Source organism: Cyanistes caeruleus, chromosome 5 (genome assembly GCF_971803275.1).
Source record: "Cyanistes caeruleus chromosome 5, bCyaCae1.hap1.1, whole genome shotgun sequence".
Lineage (NCBI taxonomy): Eukaryota > Metazoa > Chordata > Aves > Passeriformes > Paridae > Cyanistes > Cyanistes caeruleus.
Window position 1 is genome coordinate 14,974,052 of NC_141705.1, and position 12,059 is coordinate 14,986,110.

A 12,059-nucleotide genomic window follows, 5' to 3' on the forward strand; every position below is an offset into this window, starting at 1 on the left:
CGGTCGCCGGGTCGCCGCTGCCCTCCCTGTTTCCCCTCAGCGGTCGCTGCTGCGCATCATCAAAACATGCAGGATGAACTGCTCCTGGGGGTGACACAGCAGCAGCAGCCAGGCAGCGAGAGGCTGGGCAGCAGCCCCGCGTCGGGACACCCCCCTCTCGGCCACCCCTCCTCTGACTTTAAACCCTGTCTCAGCCCCCACCAGGATTTAAACAAGCAGCAAGCGCAGCAACCACAGCCGCCGCCTCCTCAGCTGAGCCAGAAGAGGAAAGAGTTTAAGCAGCAGCTCAGCAGCCCAGCCCAGCTCGGCAGCAGCCACCCCCTGAATAACCACCACCCCCCAGACTATCATCACCACCCCCCTCAGCAGCAGCAGCAGTTCAGCCACCCCACTGACAAGTACCAGCAGCAGGAGCACAGGCAACAGCAGCAGCTCCAGCTCCTCAGCGCTCAGCCCCCGGAGCCGCCGCGGACGGGAGATCACTCGCACCACCGGCCAGTCGGCCCCGCCGAGCACCAGGGCGGCGCGGACAGGGGGGGTTCGGAGCGGCTCGCCCCTTCCTGCCCGGGGGGATCGCCGTCCGCGGACCCCAATGTGGGGGTGGCCGCCGCCTCCTGCGTGAATCCGCCTTCGTCTCCTCATCTGCAGGCGAGAGCCAAGCTGCCCCCCATGGAGTCCCCCCCGAACAGCCACTTACTGGGCAGCCCCGGGAACCTCCTGCCCGGCGGGCTCGGCTCTGGCTTCAGCAGCCTGCAGAGCCCGGAGATCCCCAGCCCCCATCACCAGAGCGGGGGCGGCTCCTCCTCGGCGGCTTCCCCTCCTCCTCCGCCGCTGCCCGGCTTCGGCACCCCCTGGTCGGTGCAGACCTCGTCGCCGCCTCCGCAGCAGACGCAGCAGCCTCCGGTCTCCAGCGGCGGCGGCGGCGGGCAGATCAGCGCGATGCCACCCCCGAGCCCGGAGTCCGAGACGAGCTTCTACCCGGGGATCCCGTCATCAATCAACCCCGCTTTCTTCCAGAGCTTCTCGCCGGTGTCTCCTCATAACCCCTGCGCCGGGCCCTTCAGCAGCCCCTTCTCGGCCGCCGCCCCCCCGCCGCCGCCGCAGATGAATTTACCTCAGCAGCAGCAGCAGCAACAGCAGAACCGGAGATCCCCTGTGAGCCCCCAGCTCCAGCACCAACACCAGGCGGCGGCCGCCGCCGCCGCCTTCCTACAGCAGAGAAACTCCTACAACCACCACCAGGTACCGGGCGGCGGCCGTGGCGGGGAGCCCCGGGGCGGGAAAGGGGGACGCGGGGAAGGGAAGGAGGCTCCGCTGCCCTCCGTCGGCCGGCCGCGGGAGCCGCGCAGCTTCGTTCTCGCCGGCGCCGGGCGAGGCTGCGCGGCGGTGACAGCCCGGCGGGACCGCGGCGGCGGCAGGGCGGGGCCGGCCCGGCGGGAGGGAGGGCACCTGCGCCCCCCGCCCGGTGCGGCGCCGGGCGGCCGGAGGGGTCTGTGTGTGGACAGCAGCCGCCCGGTGCCCGGCCATTCTCCCCGCCCGCTCCGGGTTGCAGGTGCCGGAGTAGTTCTTGCCCTCCTCGGTGCGCCGTTGCTGCCCGAGGGACGCCAGGGTTTTACTCGGGACGAGAGGGTTTGGCCTTAAAATAAGAGCTCAACCGCTCCTGTTGGTGTCTGGGAGTTCCGCCGTGAAAACGCCCCCCTTGTCCCCCCGAGTCGCCCGCGGCGGGCGCGGTGTCCCCGGAACAATGAGTCTGACAGCTCCGGCCGGCGCCGCCCCCCCCCGCGCAGCCCCTTCCCCAGCCGCGGGCCGGCCCTCGGGCAAGCTCGGTCGGACGGGCACAGGTCGCCGACAGGAGGGTCGGATGCGAAAGTTGACACCGTACTGCCTTTTCAGGGCTTTTGATTGGCATTGCTTGAACGTGTATTCGAAGACAGCGCAGTGTTTCAAGTTACGGTAGTTTTGTGACCGATTTTAATCTGATTTTAATCGAGGGGTTTAATGATGTCGTATTAAAATGGAAGTTTACGTTTCTTGCTGGAACAGAATATTACAAGAAGTCACTGAGAAGCAAATCCGTGGTGGTATTACCAGCTGTTGCTTTATTAGCCCATTTTTTTCCAATAATTTGCTTACTTATGAGAGGCTGAAATTACATAGGCCCCATCTTATTTTTTTATTTTTTTTTTCATTCTGGTATTAAATCTGCTCAGATTCAATCGGTAGAGATTCCTTGGTATCAGAACTAGAATCTCACATTGTGTGCCTGTTGAAGAATTGATTATGATGCATTATGATTAGGAGCTAGTTGTCCTTAACATTTATAATAACCTTCTTCAAACAAATTCCAAGCAATTCTCCAACGGTGAGGTGTACAGGAATTTTCGCACAAGTTGTAGGTATACTTAAACAGTGCCATGACAGCATAGCTAGCAATATTAGAGGCTTGTTAACGTTTGGCATTATCTCTTAAGGTTTGTTTAACAATAGAGTGCCCGCCTCTCCCAAAATTCCAACGCAGGTATTCAAGTTTTACAACGTAATTATCTCTAATTATATGGAATAGGATGTTTTCCTGATTACTTGACCAAGAATGGCTTTAGTGGCTTTTTTGGTTTGTTGTCTGGGGGTGAGGGGGGTGAGGGTGTTGTTACAATTTTATCTGTCTTCAGAAAGTTCTCTTTTACCTGATACATAATGTATTGACATGCTTTAATTTTTTAAGCTATTAGAATTGCAGGTTGAGGGTTGCTTGCAGCTAAGCTTAAAGATAAAAGTACTGTGTTTTCACTTCACAGACCTGAATTTAGAATCATCACACACACCCCCACTCCATTTCTATGTTTGAGGAAAAGCGTTTCCAAGAACAGTCAGATTTGAGACTACTAAAGATAAATACAGTTCTTCACTGTCAGTCATGCTCAGTGGGTCCACCTCTTGGTAATATGACAACTACTATAGGTCACTTTTTAGCAGAAGTTGTAGTTTAGGTATAAAACCTTAATCCCTTAAAAATCTTCTTTCTAAAAACTGCTTCCATTTACATATTAGAGAATGTAATGCACTTACAAGTGTATTTAGGTAGGTGTAAGGTACACCGTTTCTGGATAGGAAAAAAAAAAGTAATAAAAATTCTAGAGCACACCCTGCAAAATCCCACAGATTCATTACTCCATTCATTACTCCATTCATTACTCTAGAAATATTTGAGCAGTGGCTTCAGAATAATGCATTTTAATGTGGAAATGGTAAGATAGCTCCTTCAAACAGATTCCCTGTACAGTAGTCAGTGCTCTTTTTGCTCTTATATGGTAATACTGAGACAATGATACTCAAAATACTGGATTGGGGGGAATTAAATCTGCCGTTTGAATTTTAATTTTTGAATTTCTACTCACTGTAGTGAGTACTACTACTCACTGAGCAAAAATAATCATTAGTAGAACTATAAACACTATTTAAATAATAATTTTTAATTGATCTCTTTGAAATTATTCTGTTACTTTTGCAGAGATCTCATCATACAATAGCAAGTAATGTATGAAAAAAAACTGGTTTCAGGTTTTTCTGGAGCTTGATTTTCCACCCTGCATAGCTTTAAAAATGCTACCAGTTATGAAAACTATAATCAAAATTGCCTGCACAAGTACTGCAGCATTTATTGGGGAGACATATGGGGGAGTAGGAATGACTTTTTTTTTTTTTTTTAATCAAGCTGTGTTTACTTCCTTGCCTCAGTAACTAATTGACATGTTATCAGAAGAGAGTGGTTTATAGAAATCTTTGCATATTGCTTACTTGGTGGTTGGTTGTTTTGGGGTTTGGGTTTTGTTAAGTAGAAAAGCATTTCAAGTTTTTTCAAAATAATGAAAGTTAATCTTTCTTTTTTAGCCTCTTCTGAAGCAGTCACCATGGAGCAATCAGAGCAGTGGCTGGAGCACAGGAAATATATCCTGGGGAGGAATGCATGGCAGAGACCATCGTAGAACTGGAACCATGGGAATTCCAGGAACTATGAACCAGATCTCTCCTTTGAAGAAGCCCTTTTCTGGTAATGTCATAGCTCCTCCTAAATTTACTCGCTCTACTCCATCACTGACACCAAAATCGTGGATTGAAGATAATGTTTTCCGAACTGACACCAACAGTAATACTCTCCTTCCTTTGCAGGTAAGGATGGTATACCTGCTGTGTTCATAGTCTTGCATAGCATTTTTGCCTCTTTCATTTTAAATGAGAATCAAACAGTGGTTGCAGCCCTGCTACTTGGTTTGAAAATTGTGTTTCTGTATTACTTTAGTTTTAAATTGCAGTTTATCCCCACATGTTGAGTGTATTCAGCAACATATGATTCTCACAGTTGAACAGGAATATTGATAGTCAAGAAATGTACAAGCTGTAGGCATTGATGAAGTAATAAAATGTAGTATGTTTAATCCCGCAGGTATTTTCTCTCTATGGTAGTGTTTATATTCTTATAAATCCCTTTAAACCTCAGGGTATTTTTTTGTTTGTTCACTCTTCTATTTAGATTTTTCTTACTTTTGTAGATGGTTCCCAAGCCTTTGTCATGTTCATCTTTTACTGGTATTCTATGCTGATGTTTGTGTGTCAGCGAGATCTCCTTCCTCCACTTTGTAGCACCTTTATGTTTTGTTTTGTCTGGAAGTCAGGTGATTTACAAGTGTTTAATGTGTGTCTTGGAACTAATGATTTGGATTCACCTCCTGAATTTTGCCAGTGACATCTTACGTGACTTTAAGTAAGTCATTTAACTCCAGCCTCAGTAATCTCTTGCTAAAATGTTATTTTTCCCATTCTTATCTATATTAATTTAGTCATCTTGATAGTGGAGACCTTTCATTTGTCACAATTGTGACCACATTTGAGTTGTATTTGCATAAATGGCAGTCTAATGCTTATGTAGCTGAAGTAGTGGCAAAAGGGTGCTCCTTGGGACCAGATTTCCCACTAGAGTTCTGGGGTTTTGTACCATTTTTCTGGTGAATTTAGCACAGGAGGCCATGTCCTGACTCTATTCAGGTGCACTCTGATACTTAGAAGCTTACATGACTTTTGGATGTGGCGTAGTTATGCTCAAGTGTATACATTTGGACCTGAAAACTTAGTGTGCATACTGCCAAGACAGGTTCCATAGCCTGTAGCCTTGCTAGCTGGAATATCATAGTTGAATAATCTTTCGTGTGGGTAGAAAGATAGTGAGGAAAAATGCGGTATTTTTCAGGAATTGTGTTCTGTTAAGGAAACAGATTACAGATAGGTAATGCTCTGCAGTGCAGGGCAGCAAAAGTAATAGAAAGTAAATACTGAAATCAGTTCCTAACATGTTAACCTAAGGAACAGATTTAAAAATATTAATACCATTATACAATGAAACTGCTGTGACATGTACACTGGAATTCATATGCAGCTAAGCACAGGCTGTAAATGTATTTGCTCATCCAATATGCCTTACCAATCCATACGACCAATACTTTGAACTTTCAGAAGCTTCTACAGCAGTTGTTGAACACAGATGAGCTCATTTTATGTCTAAACAACCGTCTTATGTATTTAGGCTATCATCCAAATAATTTCCGTGTAATAAGCTAGGAAAGAAATCCTTGCAATTTAACTTTATAATACCTTAATGTTTCTGTGTAAGGGTTGGGAGATTTTTTTAAGGGATAATGTCAAAGTGAGAAGTTGGGCATTCTTATTTGTTGGTCACACCTATGAGCACCAGACTCACCAATTAAATAAGCCTGTTTGGTTATATTTATGCTGTTCATCTGTCTATGCTTAAATCTCCCTGACATGTATAAAGTCATAGTTGCAGAACACAGTAAAAATAAACCTCTCTGAAGGGTTGCAATGTTATCTACTGCTATTGTGGAAACACTATATGTTTCCACAAATTACTTTGCTACACTGAAATCGTGTTCTTATTTTTCAGTTAGTACACTATTGTTATATGATTAATTCCTTGTGATGACTGTTACATTTTGCAAGTCATAATGAAAAAGTTAAATAGAGCTTGGAGCTTGTGATTCTTTTCATCAGGACTTGTTGGCAATTGCAGTGCTGTCAAACACGCATCTTGCTGATGTGTACTGTGCTTGTCTCCTTCCATAAAAGGCTGTGGTATTTAGATTGAGTATTCTTAAAGATACAGTAGCAATTCCAGAAAATTCTAAAATAGTTTTAATTAAACTTCGTGCTGTTTGGAAAGTGTAGCACAAAAGCATTCCTGTGTGTAGAAGTTACCTATCTCTTCCAACCTTCCACAGGGCAAACTCATGTTAGCATGCATGTTGGATATATACTGCATCATTCACAGTTTTGCAAATACCTTTTTCTTTGGGCTAACTGCAGTAATGATATTGTAGGGGAGGGGACAAAGCACCTCTCTTCCAAACTTTAGCTAGCTCTAAATTAGGAATTTAAAAACAGCTTGGAAAAGCCAGTGCTCTCAGAGACTTTGTGCAGATATTTAATGTTCAGCTACATTTTTTTTAAAATGCTATATATATTTGCAAAGTCCAGATAGCATTCAGCATGTCAGCTGCTCATCCATTTTCTGAAAAAACATGTACCTCATGCAAACAAGATAAACCACAGGGGAATCGTATGCAAATTTGAAGCTTTGCCCTTCCATCAAACTTCTTTATTCTTTGGTGTTTGCATTGCTGGGTGGGCTCCAGAGTAGAACTAGCATCAGCGCTGATGGAAAAAAACATTTCTTGACATTAAAATAATATACAAGTGACAGTGAATGTCATTACTGATAAATGAGTAAAATTAGCAGTATTGCTTGTAGGAGTGAAAGCTGATTTCTGTACTTCTTAGTTAAAACTGAAATATCCCACATGAAGTTGAATTCACGATGGCCACGTTAACTACAGCAAAGCTGCTTTTCCTTACAGAAGCTATGAAGGACGTCTCTTAAGATTTTTTAAAAGTTCAGTTATTTTTTGATTTTAAATAAAAATGAACATCATGGGAACTCTGATTTAAATCTGAGCAAATTAATCATATAGCTAAGTTTTTCTTAGTGTCATTGTTAGAAGCTTTTCTGCCTGTCTCAGGATTTTAAGATAATACAAACAGCATCAAATACAGTTCTTTCATAGACATAAAACTGGTAGAAGTAATTTTGTCTAAGTTCAGCCATACTGCTTCCACCATGGTAGGTACTTTATATAGGTAAGGGTTGTTGCCTTGCACTTGAATCATTAAAGGAACAGTTAGAAATCTTGTCAAGTATTGGCACCATGCAACTTAAGCATTTAATTGAGGGGCCTATTTCTCTCTCCTTAGAGAGAATCTAGGTTCCTTATTTAGATAATCTAATTCTCTAGAGAACATACCTGGCACCACTGACCTTACACAGCCCCTGGGATTCCACTTTAGGCACTTACATTGCATTTCAGGAAGTCAGATAATAGGAATATTCTCTTTTATTCCCTGACCTAAAGTACAAAAGAAAGCCCTGATTATAGGGTACGAAGTTGAAAATATATTTCTAAACTTTTATGTGAGTGTTTTTCCCCAAAAAATATGCTACAGGCGTATCTGTGGACAACCAAAGGACAGGAGATGAGTGTTTCGTATATCCACTTTTTTGATTTACACTCCATATATAAGGAAAATAATTAACTGTTATAAATTTCTAACCTTTTTTTCTTTTTGAGAATTACAGTTTCTGCTGTGTTTTAATTGCAAGCCTAGTTTTTACCATCTTGTGAATAATCTTACTAAAACTTGTTAAAAATATTTAATACTACATATCAGTGTTGAGCTATTTTCATTCTAGTAAAAACACTGCATTCTATGAACATGCATTTAATTTCTATATCTCTTCTGAATTAAGGAAATACACTGTGTGTCTGGGTGGTTTTCACCTTGATTTGTCCTTCCTGTTTGTTCAGACAAACAGTGTGCAATGTTCATGGTCCTAAAAGCTGAGCATTCTTATTCTGTGTTTAAACACAGCACATAGCTGGGGATTGGTATAGTAAAGTAGCATCTTTCACAATTGCAGATTTTTCTTTTTCTACTCCTTTTTGAAACGTGCTCAAGCTTTCAAAGAAAGAAAATCACATGAAAACAAAATGAGGTTTAAGATTGCATGTTACCGCAGGTGTTAGTTTTAGATATTTAGTTTAAGCTGCTGTCATGTTCTTCTGCCTTAGAATCACTTCCATTTGGAGAATTTCAAGTTTTCAATGTGACAATTTTAGTAAAATTTAATACAGCTTAACATTTTCAATGGCTCATCTAGATAATACACATACCAGTGAATATTAGGTGAAGAGCAAGTTGTTAAAGTTGTAATCTTAATGCCATGTTTAGACTCCTAAATGTGTGGCCCATTTTTTCAAGAGTGCTGAGTGTTTGGCAGCTGATGTTAAACTTGAAGGCATTGAGATTATCTTGCTGCGAAGTTTTCTTACTCTTCAGAGTAATATAATTGTCCAAACACTGATCTATATGCCAGACTTTACCAGTTTATTTTTACGGAGGCTATGCTGGAACAGAACAGTTTCAGAGCTTTTAATGCAGTGGATTGATTGCCTGGGACTGATTAAAATAACACACACAACCAGATATTTGTGCTAGAGGACCCTACTGGGTATATCTCTAATTAAGGAAAGCGGTCTATGTCCATGCTTTTAACTTAAGGATCACAACCTTTGACTAAATAGTATTAGGAGCTGCACAGATTAATCATTCAAAGTAATCAATTAGTGGGAAGTTTGTAGGTCGTACCATGCAAATGTTATTATGACTTTGTATGATGCAAGACTTTTCTCCTGTTATTTAAATTTGCAGTTATACAGCTCATTCTATAAATGCAATACAAAATCAGTTAAAATTGAACAAAATATTTAACAGCTGTGATATTATATCAGTGATGTATATGTTGAGTAGCTTATTTCACCTTGTTCCCTGAGTTAAAATGGTTATGTTCTCACCTAATAGCCATCCAAAGGTACATTTGCTCTACATGCTGATGTATTTGCATTTAAGTACTCAAGACTATATAGATATTTCTAGCTGTGCGGCAGGGGTGGGAGAAACCCAAAGCTTGAATAACAACTTCCCTTTCAAATGTCTAAATGTCCCTTTAGTTACTTCATTGAAACTATCAATATACAGATTTCCTAGATTTGCCTTGTAAGTCAAGATTGCCAAGACTTTAATCATCCCCGTAGTCTGTTTTCTTTTCCAGGCTATGAATACATATTCTTAAGTTGAAGTACTCCAGTACTGGGATTTCTTGTTCATTTTTAAATGTTTTTGTAGCTGGGAAGTGGGTATGTCTTTGCCACAGGACCTGTTCTTGATGCGTTTTAGGCTCAATTTATTTAGTTTAGGTAGCAGATTGTGTCATTCTAACTTTATAAACACTTTGTTGTCAAGTTGGCCATTCACAGTTGTCTACCAGACATCTTTAGTTCATCTTTACCACTAATGACACTGTGCAAAGTAACAAAGCAATTTTATGTGTTGACTTTAAGCCTTCCTCCTTGCTTTTTTATAGAGCTAAAATTGTAGTTTCAGTAGGTTTTCATATTAAGTTTCTCATTTACACTAGTTATGGTTTCTACAAGGGGCTTATGATTATAGTATATCCACAATAAAATGAGAATGATTTGAAATTTAGATGTTAGCAGAGATATTTTAGATTATGTACATAGGAATTGTTACTACTGGTAACATTAACACTGAATACTATATTGAGGTACTTTTTAAAGTGTGTATACTTGATTACTAAATCAGCTGTCACTTTCTAGTCATAAAGCACATTTTTATACAGGGGTCAGGTTTAAAGTGAAAAAATGGAACTTGTTAACATTTTAATTGGGGAAGCGGTTTTAAAAAGTGTTTTTAATTTAGCATTTAACAAACTCAGTTAATTCATCAAGGTTAAAGTTGGAGTCCTTTTTGCAGCCAAGTAAGACTATACTTGAAATGAGTATAAGCTTTATGATTTTCGTCTTCAGCTCCTGTCCCTGGTGCTATATTTCTTTACAATATGAAGAGACATTTCTTAAAGATACGACAGATTTTAATACCTGTGTTAGCATTCTAGTTTTTTACTTCAAGTAGTCCCACAAATCAGTAGTTTAAAGCATGTGTCCAAAATTCAAAGGTGTCAGACTTCTTAACTATGGAATAGTGTTTGTGGTTAAAAATTAGCAAAACTATTCACCACTCAATAGCTTCGGTCCTTGTATTTGGTTTATGCATGAGACAATATATAAGCTTAGAGATGTGACTGCTGTTTTTGCAAATGCTCAAACAGGATAATCTTTGCATAAATTGCACAGGTATATATAGAAGTCCTAAATAGAATGTGCCAAGAAAAACTATTTGTTCATGAGTTTAGTACTGAAACTTGCTCTTCAGAGAAAGCTGCCCTCCTCTCATTCACGCATGCATATTCAGATGCATGGCTTGGGGACTACTCAAATGCATACTCTTAAGCTGTACTTTGCATGACATTGTCAAAAGCTCCTTCTAGCACTTGAATTGTGTGGGAAGGATACTTTGTGCTTCTCCTATTCCTAAAATAACTACCACTTTTCTGTAAACTTCCTTACATAGACAGTTTTTTACTTAACCGTATCACTCAGTCTGTAGTTGGGATTCTGATACGGGAAAGGTAGGTCAAGCAGGATTCAAACATTTAGACAGTTAAAAGTAAAAAACTAGTCTGAGAATTTGTAACACTTGGGACAAGTTAACTATCAGCTCTGAGGGGAAAAAGCCAGCATTATGTTGTGGCATTCCACTGAGGTACAGACCTTTTGACACAACAAGAGTTCACTTGCTTCTTAGCACAGGACTCTGATGAACCACAGAGCTGAAGAAAATTAAAAATATTTAACAGGAATTCAACCTTGACGATTCGTAAGTCAGGATGATAGAAAATGTGTATTAACATACATGTTTAGGTATTAGTGCCTTTGCACTACTGATTATCTTTAGCTTCATTATTTCAACTTGGTTGATAAGTAGTTATCTTCCAAAACAATCTGGTACTATCTTTAAGACAACATAGAAATAGTTCTAATTTTTGGGACTACTTCCATGTTGTTTTAAAAGTAGGTCCAGGTTGTTTTAGAAGATAACTGCTTATTAGTTGTGTTGAAATAATGAAACTAAAGCTAATCCTAATTCTTGGGACTGTTTCCACATGAATGAAGATCTGGAACATTAATTGCTTTCCATGGTAGTGCTTTTTTATGCTTGTCCCAAAAATTGACCAAAACCATAATGGAAGTTTTCTGATTTAGTAGTTCCTGCTGTAGTAAAACTGTTTCAGCAGACCTTTCTAGAAAATACTGCCTGGTGTGTGACCTACATTACTTAAATACTTCTGAGTTCTGCTTTGAAATTAAAGCTCCCTTTCAGCATAGATAACTGTTCTCTTGAAAGATATGATATACATATTTTGGGGACTCAAAGCCGTGTTGTAGCATTATAAAGCCAAGCTGCAGAAAGGTTTAAAATGAACCTTGTACCCAAAGAATTACTTTCTCCTTTAGAGACAGTTAAATTTCAGATAATGTTGCTTTATAGCATGCAATTCATCAGTGTCATTTGGAATAGAGATTAAATTTTGAGGCACTGATTACCAAGATACTACCCAAACTCATGAGTGGGTAGTGTGATGTGGGGGTAGTGGGATAGCAGAATGCAATCCCTGTGTTTAAATCCTGCTGTACTTCAGTGTATTCACGTTTTGATATTGTGCAGTGTTGGCCCATTGTATGTTTCTACTGCCCAAAATTAAGTAATACAATTCAAGGAAACAAACCACAAACTTTCTAAAAAGGATGGGAAAAGCTTATTATTCTTTCTGCTTCTAGCAGAGGAAGACCTTTCACTTTAGATATGTAGAACTTTCAGAATAGAATGATGAAATTAGATGTCATCCAGTAGAGCAGTTTACAAATAAATTGCAAGCATGTGTTTAATGTTTTTCTTCTCCATTTCTCTGTAAGATCTAGGACCAAGTAGCCCAGTTTTAGGAATTAACCGTGGCTGAG

General features: G+C 40.9%; 1 protein-coding gene across 1 annotated transcript in view; it reads left to right on the forward strand.

Annotated features, from left to right (window-relative positions):
- Window positions 1-66: 66 nt before the first annotated feature.
- The window catches only part of CPEB2 (cytoplasmic polyadenylation element binding protein 2), a 50,291-nt gene continuing 38,298 nt past the window's right edge, over window positions 67-12,059 (forward strand). Inside the window, exons 1-2 of the mRNA XM_086890253.1 lie at window positions 67-1,242; window positions 3,889-4,167. Coding sequence (XP_086746379.1) covers window positions 67-1,242; window positions 3,889-4,167 — 1,455 coding nt within the window. The remainder of the gene's footprint in view (window positions 1,243-3,888; window positions 4,168-12,059) is intronic.